General features: G+C 22.0%; 1 protein-coding gene across 4 annotated transcripts in view; it reads left to right on the top strand.

The window, feature by feature from the left end:
• LOC122508348 (synapsin) overlaps positions 1-16521 on the top strand; it is an 84522-nt gene that overhangs the window by 25286 nt on the left and 42715 nt on the right. For 3 of the 4 annotated variants that reach the window (XM_043621636.1, XM_043621635.1, XM_043621638.1), the window contains 4 exons: positions 2532-2853; positions 5624-5877; positions 10601-10736; positions 11587-11691. In XM_043621636.1, the coding sequence (XP_043477571.1) occupies positions 2590-2853; positions 5624-5877; positions 10601-10736; positions 11587-11691 (759 nt within the window). In that variant the 5' untranslated portion in view covers positions 2532-2589. Of the gene's footprint in view, positions 1-2519; positions 2854-5623; positions 5878-10600; positions 10737-11586; positions 11692-16521 lie in introns of all 4 variants that reach the window. The other variant, XM_043621637.1, reaches the window with a different exon arrangement.

Genomic DNA, 16521 nt, shown 5'->3' with positions numbered 1-16521 from the left:
AATTTTCAGAATATTTATTATATTTCGAAAAAATTAATTAGATATTTAAAACAATATTTATAAAATTTTTATGAAGAATTCAATTATTTTCAAAAATAACAAAATTTTTCGCAGAAATTCAATTCTTTTTAAATATTTTAATAAAATATTTTGCAATAATTCAATTATTCATCTCGAGATTTCAATTATTATTAATAAAATTTTACAGGAATTGCTAAAAAAAATGTAATTATTCATAAAAATTTAATTTCATTCCTCGAAAAAAATAATTATATAAAAAAATGTTTTTTGAAACTTCCTTCGAAGAATTCAATTATTTACAAAAATTTTTCACAGGAATTCAATTATTTTCAAATATTTTAATAAAAATGTTCGAAAGAAATGAATTATTTTAAATACAATTTTAATTAAATTTTTTTGAAATAATTCAATTATTTTTTTAGATTTAATAAAATTCTTTCCAAGAATTCAATTATTTACATAAATAATTCTTTCCAAGAATTCAATTATTTACATAAATAATTCTTCGAAAGAATTCAATTATTTTTCGATAAATAACAAAATTATTAGTGAAAATTCAATAGTTTTGAGGCATTTTAATAAAATTCTTTGCAAAATTCAATTATTTTCATAAATAAAAATATTCATCACAAAAATAATTTTTAAAATAATTATTTTTAGAAGTTATAAATTTCTTCTTGAAAATTCAATTCTTTTCAAAAAAATTTAATAAAATTAAAAATACCACACAGACATTCAATTATTGTCAAAAATTTTAATAGAATTCTTTGTAAAATTTAATTATTATTAAAAACTCTTCGTAATTCAATGATTTTTAATATCTATTATTTTCATAAAATTTCCAAACAAAATTTAATTATTTAAAAAGTTTTTTGTAAAAATTTTTGTAAGAATTCCATTCTTTTCATGAATAATAAAATTTTTGTAGGAATTCAATTATTTAAATTAGAATTTGCATAAAATTAGTCGAAAGAAATCAATTATGTAAAAATTTTTATAATATTCTTCGCAAGAATGAAATTATTTTTATAAATATTTAAATTCTTTCATGAATTATAAAATTTGAAATTAAACAACTTTTAAAAGTATTTGTTAGAAAACATGAAGATATCGATTGCTCCGAGTCGAAGACTCGGAGTGATCGATTTCTTCATGTTTTCTAATTATTAAAGATGACCAAGTAATAAAATAATTATTTTATATTATAAGAATATTGTTACTGTAACTGCATCAAAATTATTTTCATCATTTTGATTCAATTATTATTTTCTGGAATTTAAAATTTTTTTTATGAAAATAATTGAATTCCTGTGAAATTTTTATTATTTATAAACATAATTAAATGTTTGCATACAATTTTATTAAAATTTTTTTTTTAAATAACTTAATTCTTTTTGGTAAATTTTATTTAAATAGTAGATATTGAAAATCATTGAAATTAGAAAAATGCATTTTATTTTTGAAAATAATTGAAATTAGGACAAGAATTTTTTTGACATTTATGAAAATAATTGAACTTTGGAGAAGAATTTTGTTATTTAGAAAGATAATTGGGATTTTTACAATAATTTTTTTCAACTTTTGAACATAGGATGAATTTTATAAGAATTTTTTTTTTTTAAATAATTGAATTTCTGTAATTATTTGTAATTTCTCCAAAATCGAATTTTTTAGTGTTTTAAAAAAAAATTTTAATTTTATTATTTTTAAAATTGCTAATTTTATTTTAAAAAGGCAGTAAGAAGTTAACCGCGCGCTTTAGTGCGCGAATTGTTGCTAGTGGACTATTTATTTTTTTTAATTCAATGTATTTACAAATAAACTATTTTTTAAATTTGTTTACTAATAAACTATTTTCAATTTTCTTTATTAAATTTATTTACGAATAAACTATTTTTGAATAAAGTAATGTATTATTTTTTAAGTATTAAGATAATAAACTAAAATTTCTCTAAAAAGAACTAAAAGAAAAAATACTACGATTAATTTATTTGTCACGACAAACATGAAAGTAGATTTCAAGGTTTAAGAATGCTAAGCGCAAGAAGAGAGGAAGGGCCCCCACTATTTGTAGTGTCGCCAATCACCAAGCGCCTCTCCCCTCCTTTTGTGCGCGCGTCGCATTAGAGGAGTGGGGATACCAATCACCACGCGCCTCTCCCCTCTTCTTTCTGCGCGCGTCGCATTCAGAGAGCGGGAATACCAATCACCACGCGCCACTCCCCTCCTCTTTCTGCGCGCGTCGCATTCAGATCGTGGGAATAACCACTAACAGTGGAACAAAACACACCTGCACAGAGATTTCTTGCATAAATTTCCATTTTCATTATGGGCATGTTCGACATTGCTCGTTTTTCATCTGGTCATAATATCTCTCATACATGGATCGAAAGCTGCGCATGCATACAATCTGCTGCTGCTGAAAAAAAAACGAAAACACAATGAGACCTTGAGGAAAAAAGCAATGCCGAATGTCCCTGTCACGACGAACATGATAGCTTGTCTTCTAGATTCTCGTCAGGGGACTTGAGCTCGGAACTTGACGATGATCCGAACGGAGACCCTGGGATGGCCACCTTGGGACGACAGGATTCATCTCAGACCTATCAGGGACTACCCGAGAGGCCATTGCAATCGCAACCTGGCCCACAGCAACCGCCTAGTCAACCACCAGTACCAGGTGCACCGCCAATGAGCGCTCAATCCGGCGGCGATTTGAGCCTTAATCTAAGGCCCGGCTCGAGAACAACCAGTGCGCCGTCGTCGCCCGCCAAGACCAGGGAGAGCCTTCTTCAGAGGGTTCAGAGTCTCACTGGAGCTGCACGAGATCAGGTACAGAAATTATTTAAGTTTTAAATTAATTAATTACTTTAATAAAGTAATTAAATATTTAAACCACGTGAAAGATTTTTTTGTTAATGATTCCAAAAAATACCCAGGAATTTTCGTTTTTTTTCACACATCATTCCAGATAACTTTTTCACGTGGCGAATATTATATTTATTGCATATTTTCTGCTGAATTTTTTTACAAGTGACACTTGAAGTCATGCCAAAATTGTGACAGTTTTTTTTAAATTGAATTTGTATGTAAAAAGAACGAGGTTACTTTGATTCGGCGTTGAGGAACCAGTTGCTGCTCCGCGCAAGCGTCGCGTCGAAGAGGGGATGTGAGTGCGAGAGAGAAGTTTCTGTTCTTCTCTTTCTCTCTCACTGTTCGCTCGCGCCTGCGCGTCACTTCGTACGCGCTCGGCCAAGTTCGTATCCTATTCGTCGCGACACAAATACTCACGACTATCTCCGAATTGCGACATTCGATCTAATTTTCCCCTGTAACGATAAATTTTTATTTTCTTTCCATCAAAATTTCATTTTCATCAGATTTAATTTGTTTCCTCTTCATTTTTTTTTTTTAATTTGAATCAAATTTTTACAGAAACGAAAATTTGAACAAAACAATCCATTTTCATCAAATTTATTTTTTTTCCTCTTCATTTTTTTTCTTTTTTTTTTTAATTTGATTGAAATTTTAACAGAAACGCAAATATGAACGAAATATGTGTGAAAAAATACACATACGAAAAAAGAATTTTAACACGTTTGTAAATTAAATTTTCTCTGATTTGAAAACTAGATTTGTAAAAATAGTTTTTATTTTCTCGTTCTGTAAATAAATATACAAATATCAGTGGGGAAAAAAAATAAACGTGTATAAGAGTTTTTAAAAGTTTTATCAAAAAAAAAGAATGCATAAAGCTTCCAGAAAGGAGGCTTTTATTAGAATACTTGACAATTTACATATACAAGTTGTGTTTTTGCTTTGATAAAAAGAATAACAAGTATAAACTTTCCTTTTTTTTTTGCTTTTAATTTTAGATGAAAATTTATGCAGTTTTTCATCGTTTACGCTGCAAAGAAAGTTTTTCTTTTTCAGGGAAATTTTTTCCACTTGGTTTTCAGTGAAAACAAATATTTTTATGTAAAGCACTCTCGGTTTTTTTTTTTTTTTTTTTGCTTTTTTGGAATGGGGAACAAAATTTACATACACAAAACTTTTGATTATTATCATATTAAAATGTAAACAATATTTGAAATTTAAATAGTATAAACAAGTTACTTTCATTTTATTTTGCATTTGTTTTTTTTATCTTTTATTTTTTGCTTTGAAGGAGAATTTGTCATTTTTTGGCGTGTAAGTTTTTCATATTCTCCTCTCACTGTTTGAAAATAGGAACAAAACTATTTTTATTTTTTTATTATTATCATTATTTCATATTTTTTTATTTTATATATTTCTACAAAATTTGTAAAAGTACAAAAAAAAGTAGAAGAATATTTATTAATTATCACCGATGTTGTTTTCTTTTCAATTTTTTCTCTCCCAAAAATTCTAATTTAAATATTTTAATAATAAAAATAAACTAGATATAGCAGAATATTAAGTAATCAATAAATATTAATTTTCCTATTTTATCACTCCTACCTTTTCTTCAAAGAAAGTAGAAAAGAATATTAATTAATTTGTAAATTAATTAATCCAATTAAAATTTTATAATTTTGTATTTTTTTCCAAATATTTAAAAATGTTATTTTGTAATTTTCTAAATTTACAAGTTTGTTATTTTATAATTTTATAACTTTAGAAATTTGTTATTTTACAATTTTATAACTTAAAAAATTTGTTATTTCACAATTTTATAACTTCAAAATTTTTTATTTCACAATTTTATAACTTTAAACTTTTGTTATTTTATAATTCATAAATTTACATAATTTACAATTTTTCAATTATATAAAGTAATTGTCAAAAATGAATTTATTTAATTTTTCCCCCCTTCTGAAAAATTAAAAATTAAAAAAATCATTGTAGAATGATTTTAATTGTCAAATAAAATTTTTTCCAATAAATATAAAATAAAAAAATTATAAAAGATGAAACAAATGGGGAAATTATAAATTACAAGAGAAATTAGTACGTTTTACAAATAATAATTATTATTAATAATAATTATTATTAATAATTAATTATAATTAATAATTATTAATATTAATTAAATAATTAGTAATAATTACTAATAACTTAAAAATTATGAAAAATAAACAAATTTTTAACTTATGAATTACAAAAGAAAATTGCATATTTACTAGTAAGAACAATTTTTAATAATTAATTATAATTATTAATTATTAAGAATTATAAATAATTATAATTATTAAAAATTGTAATTATTATAATTATTAAGAATTATAATTATTAATTAGGCTAATAAAGGAAAAATTAAGATAACCCAAAAATAATGAAGAATGAAAATTTGAAAAATTATAAATTACAAAAGAATTTATGCCAATGAACTATCATTTACACTAATTAATATTTTCAATCCCCCCCCCAAAAAAAAAAAAAAACAAGAAAAATTATTTTTCTAAAATTGGAGAAGCAGAAAAAATGTAGAAAAATATTTACCATACAATTTAGTAATAAATAGTAGTAATAAAACTAATAATAAAAATAAAAAGTAATATAATTAATAAATACTAAAAATAAATATAAATAATAAAAAATAATTTTCGAATTTTCTGTTTTCGATGAACAATATAAAAAGGGTGCATCAATTTTGGGTGCCGCGGTATCTGGCGCCACGAGAGGTCAATCTTTCGGCAAAGATCGCTCGTTGACTCTGTTGGTGATAGACGATCAAAATACAGACTGGAGTAAATATTTCCGGGGACGAAGACTTCATGGCGACTATGAAATTCGAGTTGAACAAGCCGAATTCCGTGAGCTCTCACTCACGGCAAACGAACAGGGTACAACCGTCTCCATGGCTGTCTTCCGTAACGGGACCAAGGTTATCCGGTATGTAATTTTTATTTTTATTTTTATTTTTATTTTTATTATTATTATTATTATTGTTCCACTTGGCATAAATCAGTAAATACATATCCACTTGTCTGCCATGTCATTTATGCGCATACCCCAAGGGTTCAAGCTGAGGAAAATAAAGAGAGCAAGTGGTTTCGAAATTAAATTCAAATTTTTTCTTTTGGAAAAAAAAATTTTAAATATTTTTTTTTTTTTTGTTCAATTTGGCTAAAGGAAAGTTTAATTAAATGACAAATTGGAATTTGGCAAAATGGCAATTTGAGTAATGACAATTTAGCTAAATAACTGAATGATTATTTAATTAAATGACGATTTGGCTAAATGACTATTAAGCTGAATGACTATATTTAATTAAATGACAATTTGGCTAAATGACTATTAAGCTGAATGACTATTTAATTAAATGACAATTTGGCTAAATGAAAATTTAAATAAATGCCAAAATTAGCAAAATGGCAATTTGAATAATTGACAGTTTGGCTAAATGGCAATTTGAATAAATGACAGTTTGGCTAAATGACTAAATGACTATTAAGCTGAATAACAATTTAATTAAATGACTATTTAGCTCAATGACAGTTTGACTAAATGAAAATTTAACTAAATAACAAAATTAGCAAAATGGCAATTTGGCTAAATGACTATTAAGCCGAATGACTAATTAAATAACAATTTGGCTAAATACAAATTTAATTAAATAACTAAATTAGCAAAATGGCAATTTGGCTAAATGACTATTAAGCCGAATGACTATTTAATTAAATAACAATTTGGCTAAATACAAATTTAATTAAATAACTAAATTAGCAAAATGGCAATTTGAATAAATGACAATTTGGCTAAATGACCATTAAGCTGGAAAACAATTTAATTAAATGACTATTTAGCTTAATGCCAGTTTGACTAAATAAAGATTTAACTAAATAACAAAATTAGCAAAATGGCAATTCGAATAAATGACTATTAAGCTGAATGACAATTTAATTAAATGACTATTTAGCCTAATAACAGTTTGACTAAATGAAAATTTAACTAAATGAAGATTAGAGAAAATAACTATTTAGCTGAGTTACAATTTGACGAAATTACACTTTTGCTAAATGACAGTATTACTAAATAACTGTTTGGCTAAATAAAAATGTAAAATTATGACAAATTGGCCAAATAACTATTTAGCTAAGTGAGAATTTAATTGAATAAGAATTTTGACAAATAACTATTTAGCTGAGCGACAATTTGATTGAATTAAAATTCGGCTGCGTGAAAATGACTATTTGGCTAAATAACTATTGAGCTGAGTGACAATTTGACTAAATGACAACCTAGCTAAATGGAAAATTAAATAAATGACAATTTGGATAAATAACAATTTGGCTAAAAAACTATTTAGCAAAATGTCAATTTGACTGAATAACTATTTGGCTAAATGACAATTTAACTCAATGACAAATTCATTAAATTACAATTTAGCAAAATGAAAATTGAAATAAATGACAATTTGGCTAAACAATTGCAATTATTTAACGGAATGACAATTTATCTAAATAATTATTTTAGTAGAATGTCAATTTGGCTAAATATTTATTTAGCTAAATGACAATTTGTCTAAATAATTATTTAGTGGAATGACAATTTGGCTAAATAATTATTTAGCCAAATGACAATTTACCCAAATAATTATTTGGCTGAATGACAATTTGTACAAATTGCAATTTCACCTGAACACAATTTGGCCAAATGACAATTTGACTAAACAGACTCTTTTGCTAAATGACCCTCTCTTCTAAATAGCAGTTTGGCTAAATAAGGAATTAAGCTTAAAATATATTCCAAATTGAAGGTGAAATTCGAAATTCCAAAAAAGTGGAAATCAAATGTTAAATAAAATAAATAAAAATAAAATAAAATAAATGTTAAATGGAACAAAAGTTAGATGGCTGAATAAAAATTTGGTTAAATGACACTTTGGTTAAATATTCAAAAAATCATAACATTTACCTCTTTTTTATGGTTCTTTCACGATTTTTTTTTTCATTTTTTTTTCTCTTTTTTTTGAATCCATAGTCTCAACACCTTTATGTAAAGCAATACCATAAGTCGTACAACCTTCTCATTTTCATCATTTTATCTTGTCCCTCTTCTCAGTCGGTTTCTTTGAATTACCATCCCGCACTTTTTTTTTCCTACGGGGCACTTAATCTTCTCTTAACTGTCGACCTTCTTGTTAAACTCAACTCTCAAAAGAAGACCATAAACCTTCGCCATATATGTTCAAATTACCTTTTTTCCATAACGTCTTCATTTTTTTTTTATTTTTCATTTACCTTTAAAGTCGGTGAAGATTTTTCCGAAAAACTTTTCATTTTTCCACCCAAAAATTCTTGCGGGTGGAAAAAATCATTTTTTCTTCGAAAAAACCTTTTTTTGTTCTTTTTTTCAACGGAAAAAAAATTTACCATTACATTCAGAGAAAGTTTTCCAAAAGAATTTTTTTTCCAACCAAAAATTTTTATGGGTGGAAAAAATAATTTTTTCTTCGAAAAAAATCTTCTTTTTTTTGTTCCTTTTTCTTCAAAGAAAAAAAATTTACCTTTACATTCGGAGAAAGTTTTCTAACAGAATTTTTTTTCCATTTTTCCACCCACAAATTTTTATGGGTGAAAAAAATTTTTTCTTAGAAAAAAAACTTTTCTTTTGTTCTTTTTCCTTCAAAGAAAAAAGTTTACCTTCACATTCGGTGGATTTTTTCCAAAAGACTTTTTTGTCATTTTTTCACACAAAAATTTTTGCAGGTGGAAAAAATAATTTTTTTTTCGAAAAAAAAACCTTTTTTTTTGTTCTTTTTTTAAAAGAAATTTTCCAAATAACCTCTTGTTTTCTGCCGCAAATTCTTGGATATAAAAAATATTTTTTTCTTTGAAAGAAAATCTTCTTTTATTCTCTATTCTTTGTGGAAAAGATTCATATTTTTTGTTTGCATTCAAAAATACGAGAGAGAATGACAGAAAATACAGAATTTAATTATTTATTAAAAAATAACAATATTTTTTTTTTTTTTTTTGTTTCCTTTGGAGAAAATTTCGAATTTTTAAAAATAATCTTCTTTTAATTATTAAAACAATAACCCGAAAAAAAATTTTGAATTTAGAGAAATATTCTAAAAGAGAATTTTAAATCTGAAAAAATATTCTGTTGACAAAAATTTTGAATTTGGAAAAATATTCTGAAAAGGAATTTTAAATTTGAAGAAGTATTTTGAAAAATATTTTTCAGTTTGAAAGCGTTTTTCAAGAAGAAATTTGGAATTTCGTGTTTGTATAATTTAAATGATTACGACATCATATAATCGAGTGGTAAAAATTTGCGAATTAAAGCACACACATACCAAAGAAAATCTAGGTAAATCAGCATTCATAGAATCTTGAATGTTTATTTCCGAATCTAGGTTACAGTTGCCAGAACAAATTTTCCTTAAAATAACGCAGTCTTCCTGTATGTGATAGGGAAATAAATATACAATAAATTTTAATCCATATAATTTTGAACTCTTGTTTTATTTTTCTAAAAAAAATTTTTTTAATTTTCTTTTTTTACTAAAAAATAAGATTCACTAAAATGACAATTTTTATTTATTTAATTACAAAAAATAATAATTCACTTGACAATTATTGCAAATAAATATATTACTCGAAAGAAAATAATTTATATTTAAATATTTATAGAAATAAACGAAAATTTTAATATTTTATATTATTTTGAATTTATCGCTCGGTGGAAATTGATTATGTTTAATAATTTATGAAAATAATTCATTTTTCATTTAATTATTTTACCATTAAATTGACTCGAAGCTTTCGGTTAAATTTAAATCATCATCATTATTAAATTAAATATTAAATATTTAATTACTGGATACAAATAAATATTTATTGTTGTTAATTTATTTATTTAATTACATATTAATATTGTGTTAATAAAGTTATATTAATATTAAAAATATAATAAAAATAATAATAATAATAATATTAAAATTATTAGTGATTTTTGTTTGTTAAAAAACAAATTAAAAATTTTATTTATCGTATTATTTAAAAATATATTTGTCTGTTTACATTGGTGAAAAATTTATTTCTAATTATATTGATTAAAAACTTACTTCTAATAATTACAAAAAATTGATTCTGAATTCTTACAAATTTTGTTTCTAATTATAATTATTATTGACTGAAAAATTATTTTTAACTCGAATTTTTCGATTAAAACTTTATTTGAAATTGTCGTAAATTTAAATTCTTTAAATTAAAGATTACAAATTAATAAAACTATGTTTAATTTTATTAAAAAGTTAATTTAATTACTACTTTAATTTATTTATTTTCTTACATATAATTGTGTTATTAATTTTTATTATTTTGTTATTATATTTTTTACTATTGTTTTATTTTATTTTGTTATTATTTTTTATTATTTTATTACTATCTTTTACTATTGTTTTATTATTTTGTTATTATTTTGTTATTATTTTGTTATTATTTTATTATTATTTTATTATTATTTTTTATTATTTTATTATATTTTATTATTTTGTTATTATCTTTCACTATTGTCCTAATTATTTATTATAAATTTTTTAATTATTTCCATGTATATTTTTTTTACAAAAAAAATTTTTTAACAAAATAAAAATTTTCAACAGGTCGTTCAAGCCAGACTTTGTTTTGATTCGTCAAAATTTGCGTGACGCTAGTGAGGACCATAAAAATCTCCTACTCGGTCTAATGTACGGTGGCGTTCCAAGTGTAAACAATTTAACCGCCATTTACAATTTCCAGGTAAATTAAAAAATAATTTTCTTTGCATATTTATTTTCTTTCTTATTTATTTATTAATCAGTACGACAATAATTTCTTTTTTATTTTATCGAATTTAGATTATTTAGTTCTTAATTGAATACTCAATTCACCATAGTTTACGTATTAATTAACTATCTATTAGTTTACTATTAATATCATTTCTGTAATCGTCTTTCATTGTATCCGATCAATTTTGTCAGCGTATCTAATTACTAATTATGTAATGACAATAACAATATTATAGTAATAAAAATAGTACAAAATATTATTTAATAATTTTATTGTTAATTATATTATTAATTAATTAACTAATAATAATATTTTTATTATTTTTATTATTATTTATTATTTAAATGGGACAAGCCTTTTCGTACAATCTCTAAATTTACATTAGGAAAAATTATAAATGTTTACTAAATTTTAATTATTGACTGACTTTTTGCTTTTGAATTAGTAAATTTTTTAAATAGCAATTTCTAAATAGTAATTTTTACTAATTTACTAGTAAATTTTACTAATTAAAAAGCTTTTGCTTTTGTCACTATTTGAATTATTTTTAATTTCACCTATTGATTAAAAAAATGTATTTTTAATTACATTGATTGCAAATTTATTTTCGAAAGGAATTAATTATTATTAAAAAACAAATTAAAAATTTTATTTATCGTCTATCGAATAGTTAATTACAATTCAAAAAAGTAAACATTTTTACTAATTCAAAAAGCAATTATTATTATATTTATTATTATAATTATAATTGAAAAAATATTTTCAAATAATATTTAAATAAAAATATTTAATAAAAATTTTTGCTTCTTTTCAAATTTAGGACAAACCATGGGTATTTGGTCACCTGTTAGGTCTACAAAGACGATTGGGAAAGGAAAGTTTTCCTCTAATTGAACAAACATTCTATCCAAACCATCGAGAAATGGTGAGTCGATATTTTAAGTATACATTATTATTATTACTCAAATATTTTCTTCCATCGTTTTTTCTTTTTCTTTTTCTTTGTTTTTCATCTCCTAATTTTTATTACATTTCTTTCACTATAAAAACAAATGGAATTTTTAGACTCACGATGGAAAATTTATTATACGTGTATACTTTTTTTTAATTACACAAAAACATGCCATTTGAGAATGAAAAATTTTTTTTTTGTAATATTTATATTTATAAATAAACTTGGATTGTTGAAAGGGGGGGAAATAATTTTATTATTAATTAAACTGGGCGTTATAATGAGATTTCATAATAGATTATAATGAAGATTTCCCTTGGGGCAAACCTGTAATTGAAATTAAATCTCGAATATTGAGAAAAATCGATAATACTAATAATAATTTGATGGTGATTGAACAAATTGATTTATTATATTCAAGTTCATTGTCTATTAATTAATTATATCGCTATTATCTAATTAATCTGAATAATAATTGATATAATAAAAAAAAATAATAATAATAAAGAAGGGGCGTTTTTGTTTTATAAAACTGTTGATACTAAATAAATAAATATTTTAATAATAATTATAATTAAGGTAAAGTTTTTGTTTGGTTAGCCCGTTGATACTAAATAAATAAATAAAAAAATAAATAGTATAATAATAATAATGACTTTATAGAAAATATTGTTACTAATTAAATAACAACAATAAAATTAAAAAACAATAATAATAATAATAATGCTAAAAAAAATAGTAATGAGACAATAATAAAGTAATAATTAAATAATATTATAATATTATTAACAATAATAATTTATTAAATACTGAAAAAAGTCTACGCATGGAAAAAAATACAGAAAAGAAAAAATTAGTAAACGAGAATATAAAATAAAAATATCTGCATTGAAAAATTATTGAATGACATATTTTTATAGTTCGAAAATTTGAAAGAAAAAAACAAATATAAAACAACAAGGGAGCTAAAAATAAAAAAAGTAGATTGCTTCCAAGATGCGTTGGAAAAATTATGAAAGTGAATTTTAAAACTTGGAAGTTTTCTATTGTGATTGTAAAAAGAGAATTGAGAAGAATGCCAGAAATACGAGCAAAGTGATATATCATTTCAAAAAAAAAAAAAAAAATATTCATACGAATGTTTTATGACGTAAATTGACTTTTCATATATATAAGATCTCTACTCGCCTTACGGAAATAAGATTGGAAGATATAGAAAAGGAATCATGTAAAGAAATAAATAAACAAATCGTTATTTTCGTTTTTTTTTTTATTTTTCCATTTATCTAGTTTTTCTTGCATATACAAAGATGGAATTTTGTTTAGTCTGCTTTTAAACAAGTTAATATTCACAATAAATTAATAACCCAGTATACAAATTAAATTTTTTTTGTTTAAATATTTTAAATATTGTATTTTTAAAATACCCGTTATTAATAATTTAATTTTTTTTTTCTTTATTTATTTCTTATTTTTTTATTTACTTTTTAAAATTATTTTTATTTATTCATTCATTTATTTATTATTAATAACAGAATTTTATAATATATTCTACTTTTTTTACGACCTCTGGATTTTTTTTTTCTACTTGCGTTCTTACAAAAAAAATATATTCTTCACCCCAAAAAAAAATGCGAATTTTCCACAATTTTTTCGAGTATCTTGAAGAGAAAAATCTGAGGAAAAATATTGTTCTCTATATTGACACTCTTAAAATGGAAATTCCGCCTTTGAAGTTGTATAAATAAATTATATACAGGCAAATATTTATAATATATTATTTAACGTACTAGATAAATTTTTATTTCGCATTTTGTTTGCAAAAAAAATTTTTTTTTTAATTAACATTAACAATTTTTTTTTAATTCTAAATAATATATTATATATATTTACACAATATTGTATGACTAAGACTAAAAATAGGTTTTCTTTAAATACTGAACATCGACGTTCGTTTGCCACGCATATTATTTTTTTACACCAGTAAATCTGTCAATTTCTTTTGGGAAATTAATTTTATTACGAATTGAATTCCACCGAATTTTTAATTAATTGTATTTAAAAATTCGGTAATTTTATTTAATAATAATTTTTCCGTTGATGTTGAAAATAAAATAATATAAATAGTAATTAATTTTATTTATTGTTTTTGTTTTATTATTTATAATTTGTATTTTTAATTTAAATAATTTTGTAATTTGTAATATTTTAATTTAATTATTATTTTTATATTCATAATTTTTATTTGTATAATTATAAATAATTATAATTATAATATTGTGAAATTATAATTATAATATTATGTAATTATAATTTATATAATTTTCAAAAGTCGAAAAAGAAAATAATGCAACGAAAATATAATTGGCGAAAAATAAATCTTCTTTCTTTTCTTTTTTGTTGACATATTTACTGGTATAAAATTGACGAAAGCACAAATTATTTTTGTACTACAAGTTTCGATTCTCTCAATTTTTTATAATATATGAACGTCTTCCCACGAAATCAGATTTCCCCATGAAATTGGAGACCACGTATAAGTGGGCAACCAATCTACCCACGAATTACAAGAATCAACTTTGAATTATGAATCCCTCTCTTTCAGCTTCAATTGCGAAAAGTATTAAATCGACTTCGATTTCTCCATAAATTTCTCAAAAAGAGAAAAATAATCAAATACTTCTCATAATGGAGTCATAAATTTTTCTCCAGAGAAAAGAAATGTAAAGAAAAGAAAGAAAAAAAAACAGAAAGACTGATAACAGAGGAAACGTGTTATTAAAAAGAAAATTGGGAAAATTTCATTTTATTACAATTTTCTTTTGAAAGTGGAAAAGAAAATTAATTTTATAAAAATGTTTTCTTTGAATTTTTCTTTGAAAAAAATTGAATTTTTGTATTAAAAAAAATTTCATATTGAAAATTATTTGGAAAATTAAAAGAAAAATTTTTTTCGGTATTTTTAAAATAATCTTGAAAACTTTGAAAAATAGTGAAAATTTGGAAACTGAAGAATAGTTTACTACTTAATAACTAAAAAATAGTGAAAATTTTGAAACTATTGTCTCTAGGAAAAAAAATTCTGCTTTATTTTTATAAACAGTTAGTTAATTATATGAACTAAATAAATATTTATGCATTTATCCAATTATTTTCTAAAATTCTAATAAATCCTTCGAAACAATACAATTATTAAATTAAAAGTAGTAAAATTCATCGTAAGAATTAACTTATTTTTTCATAAATAATAAAATTCTTCTCACAAATTCAATTATTTTCAATACAATTATTAACAAATTCGATTGTATTAAATAAATTGAAGAAATTTTTAGAAAGAATTCAATTATTTTCCAAAAATTTTAATAAAATTCAAGAATTAAATTATTTTGAAAATTTTCAAATAAAATTATTCAAGAAACTCCATTATATTAAAATAAAATTCAAAGAAATTCTCCAAAAGAATTTAATTAGAATTTTCAAAAATTTTAATAAAATCCTTCCCAAAAATTCAATTATTTTCATAAATAATAAAATTCTTCAGAGAAATTCAATTATTATCAAATTTTTTCATAAAATTCTTTGCAAGAATTCAATAATTTACAAATTTTTTATTAATTTTTTCGCAATAATTCAATTACTTTCATAAATAATAAAATTTTTCACTGGATTTTAATTATTTTCAAACACAATTTTCATAAAATTTTTCGAAAAAATCATTTATTTAAAATGATTTTTATAAAATTTTTCACTAGAATTCAATTATTTAAAAAAAAAATTATTAAAAATTCTTCTTAAGAATTCAATTATTCTTGAAAATTTTAATAAAATTCTTCGTAAGAATTCAATTGTTTTTTAAAATTTTAATAAAATTCGTTGCAAGAATTCAATTATTTATTTATTTTCAATAAAATTATTAACAAATTCGATTGTATTCAATAAATTAAAGAAATTTTTAGAAAGAATTCAATTATTTTCTAAAAATTTGAATTAAATTCAAGAATTAAATTTTTGATTTTAATTATTAAGCAACACGATTATTGTAAAAACTTGAATGAAATTGTTCATATAAAATTCATATAAAAAAATTAAAAGAAATTCTCCAAAAGAATTTAATTAGAATCATAAAAAATCTTAATACATTTTTTTCGAAAAATTCCATTTTTTTTCATAAATAATAAAATTCTTCGAAGAAATTCAATTATTATCAAATTTTTTTTCATAAAATTTTTTACAAGAAATCAATGATTAACAAATTTTTTTATAAATTTTTTCACAATAATTCAATTATTTTCATAAATAATAAAATTTTCACAGGAATTTAATTATTTTCAAACACAATTTTTATAAAATTTTTCGAAAAACATTTATTTGTATCATGAAGATGTTTATTTTTGGAAAAATTATTTTTTTGGTAACTAAATAAATATTAATTTTTAGAAAAATATTTTTTTGTTATTAAATAATTACTTGTATTTAGAGAAATATATGTTTTGGTATTAAATAAATATTTATTTTTGGAGAAATATTTTTTTGGCACTAAATAAATATTTATTTTTAGAGAAATATTTTTTTGGTACTAAATAAATATTTATGTTTAGAGAAATATTTTTTTGGTACTAAATAAATATTTATGTTTAGAGAAATATTTTTTTGGTACTAAATAAATATTTATTTTGGTACTAAATAAATATTTATTTTTAGAGAAATATTTTTTTTAGTACCAAATAAATATTTATTTTTCTAAAAAAATATTATTTTCGTTAAAAAAAAAATGTTTTCTCTCGACACTATTTGTCATATTGA

The sequence above is a fragment of the Leptopilina heterotoma genome, unplaced genomic scaffold (genome assembly GCF_015476425.1).
Source record: "Leptopilina heterotoma isolate Lh14 unplaced genomic scaffold, ASM1547642v1 Lhet_54, whole genome shotgun sequence".
NCBI classification, from domain to species: Eukaryota; Metazoa; Arthropoda; class Insecta; order Hymenoptera; family Figitidae; genus Leptopilina; species Leptopilina heterotoma.
Note: the sequence above shows the minus strand (reverse complement) of the source record. Positions and strands in the feature narration are given on the sequence as shown.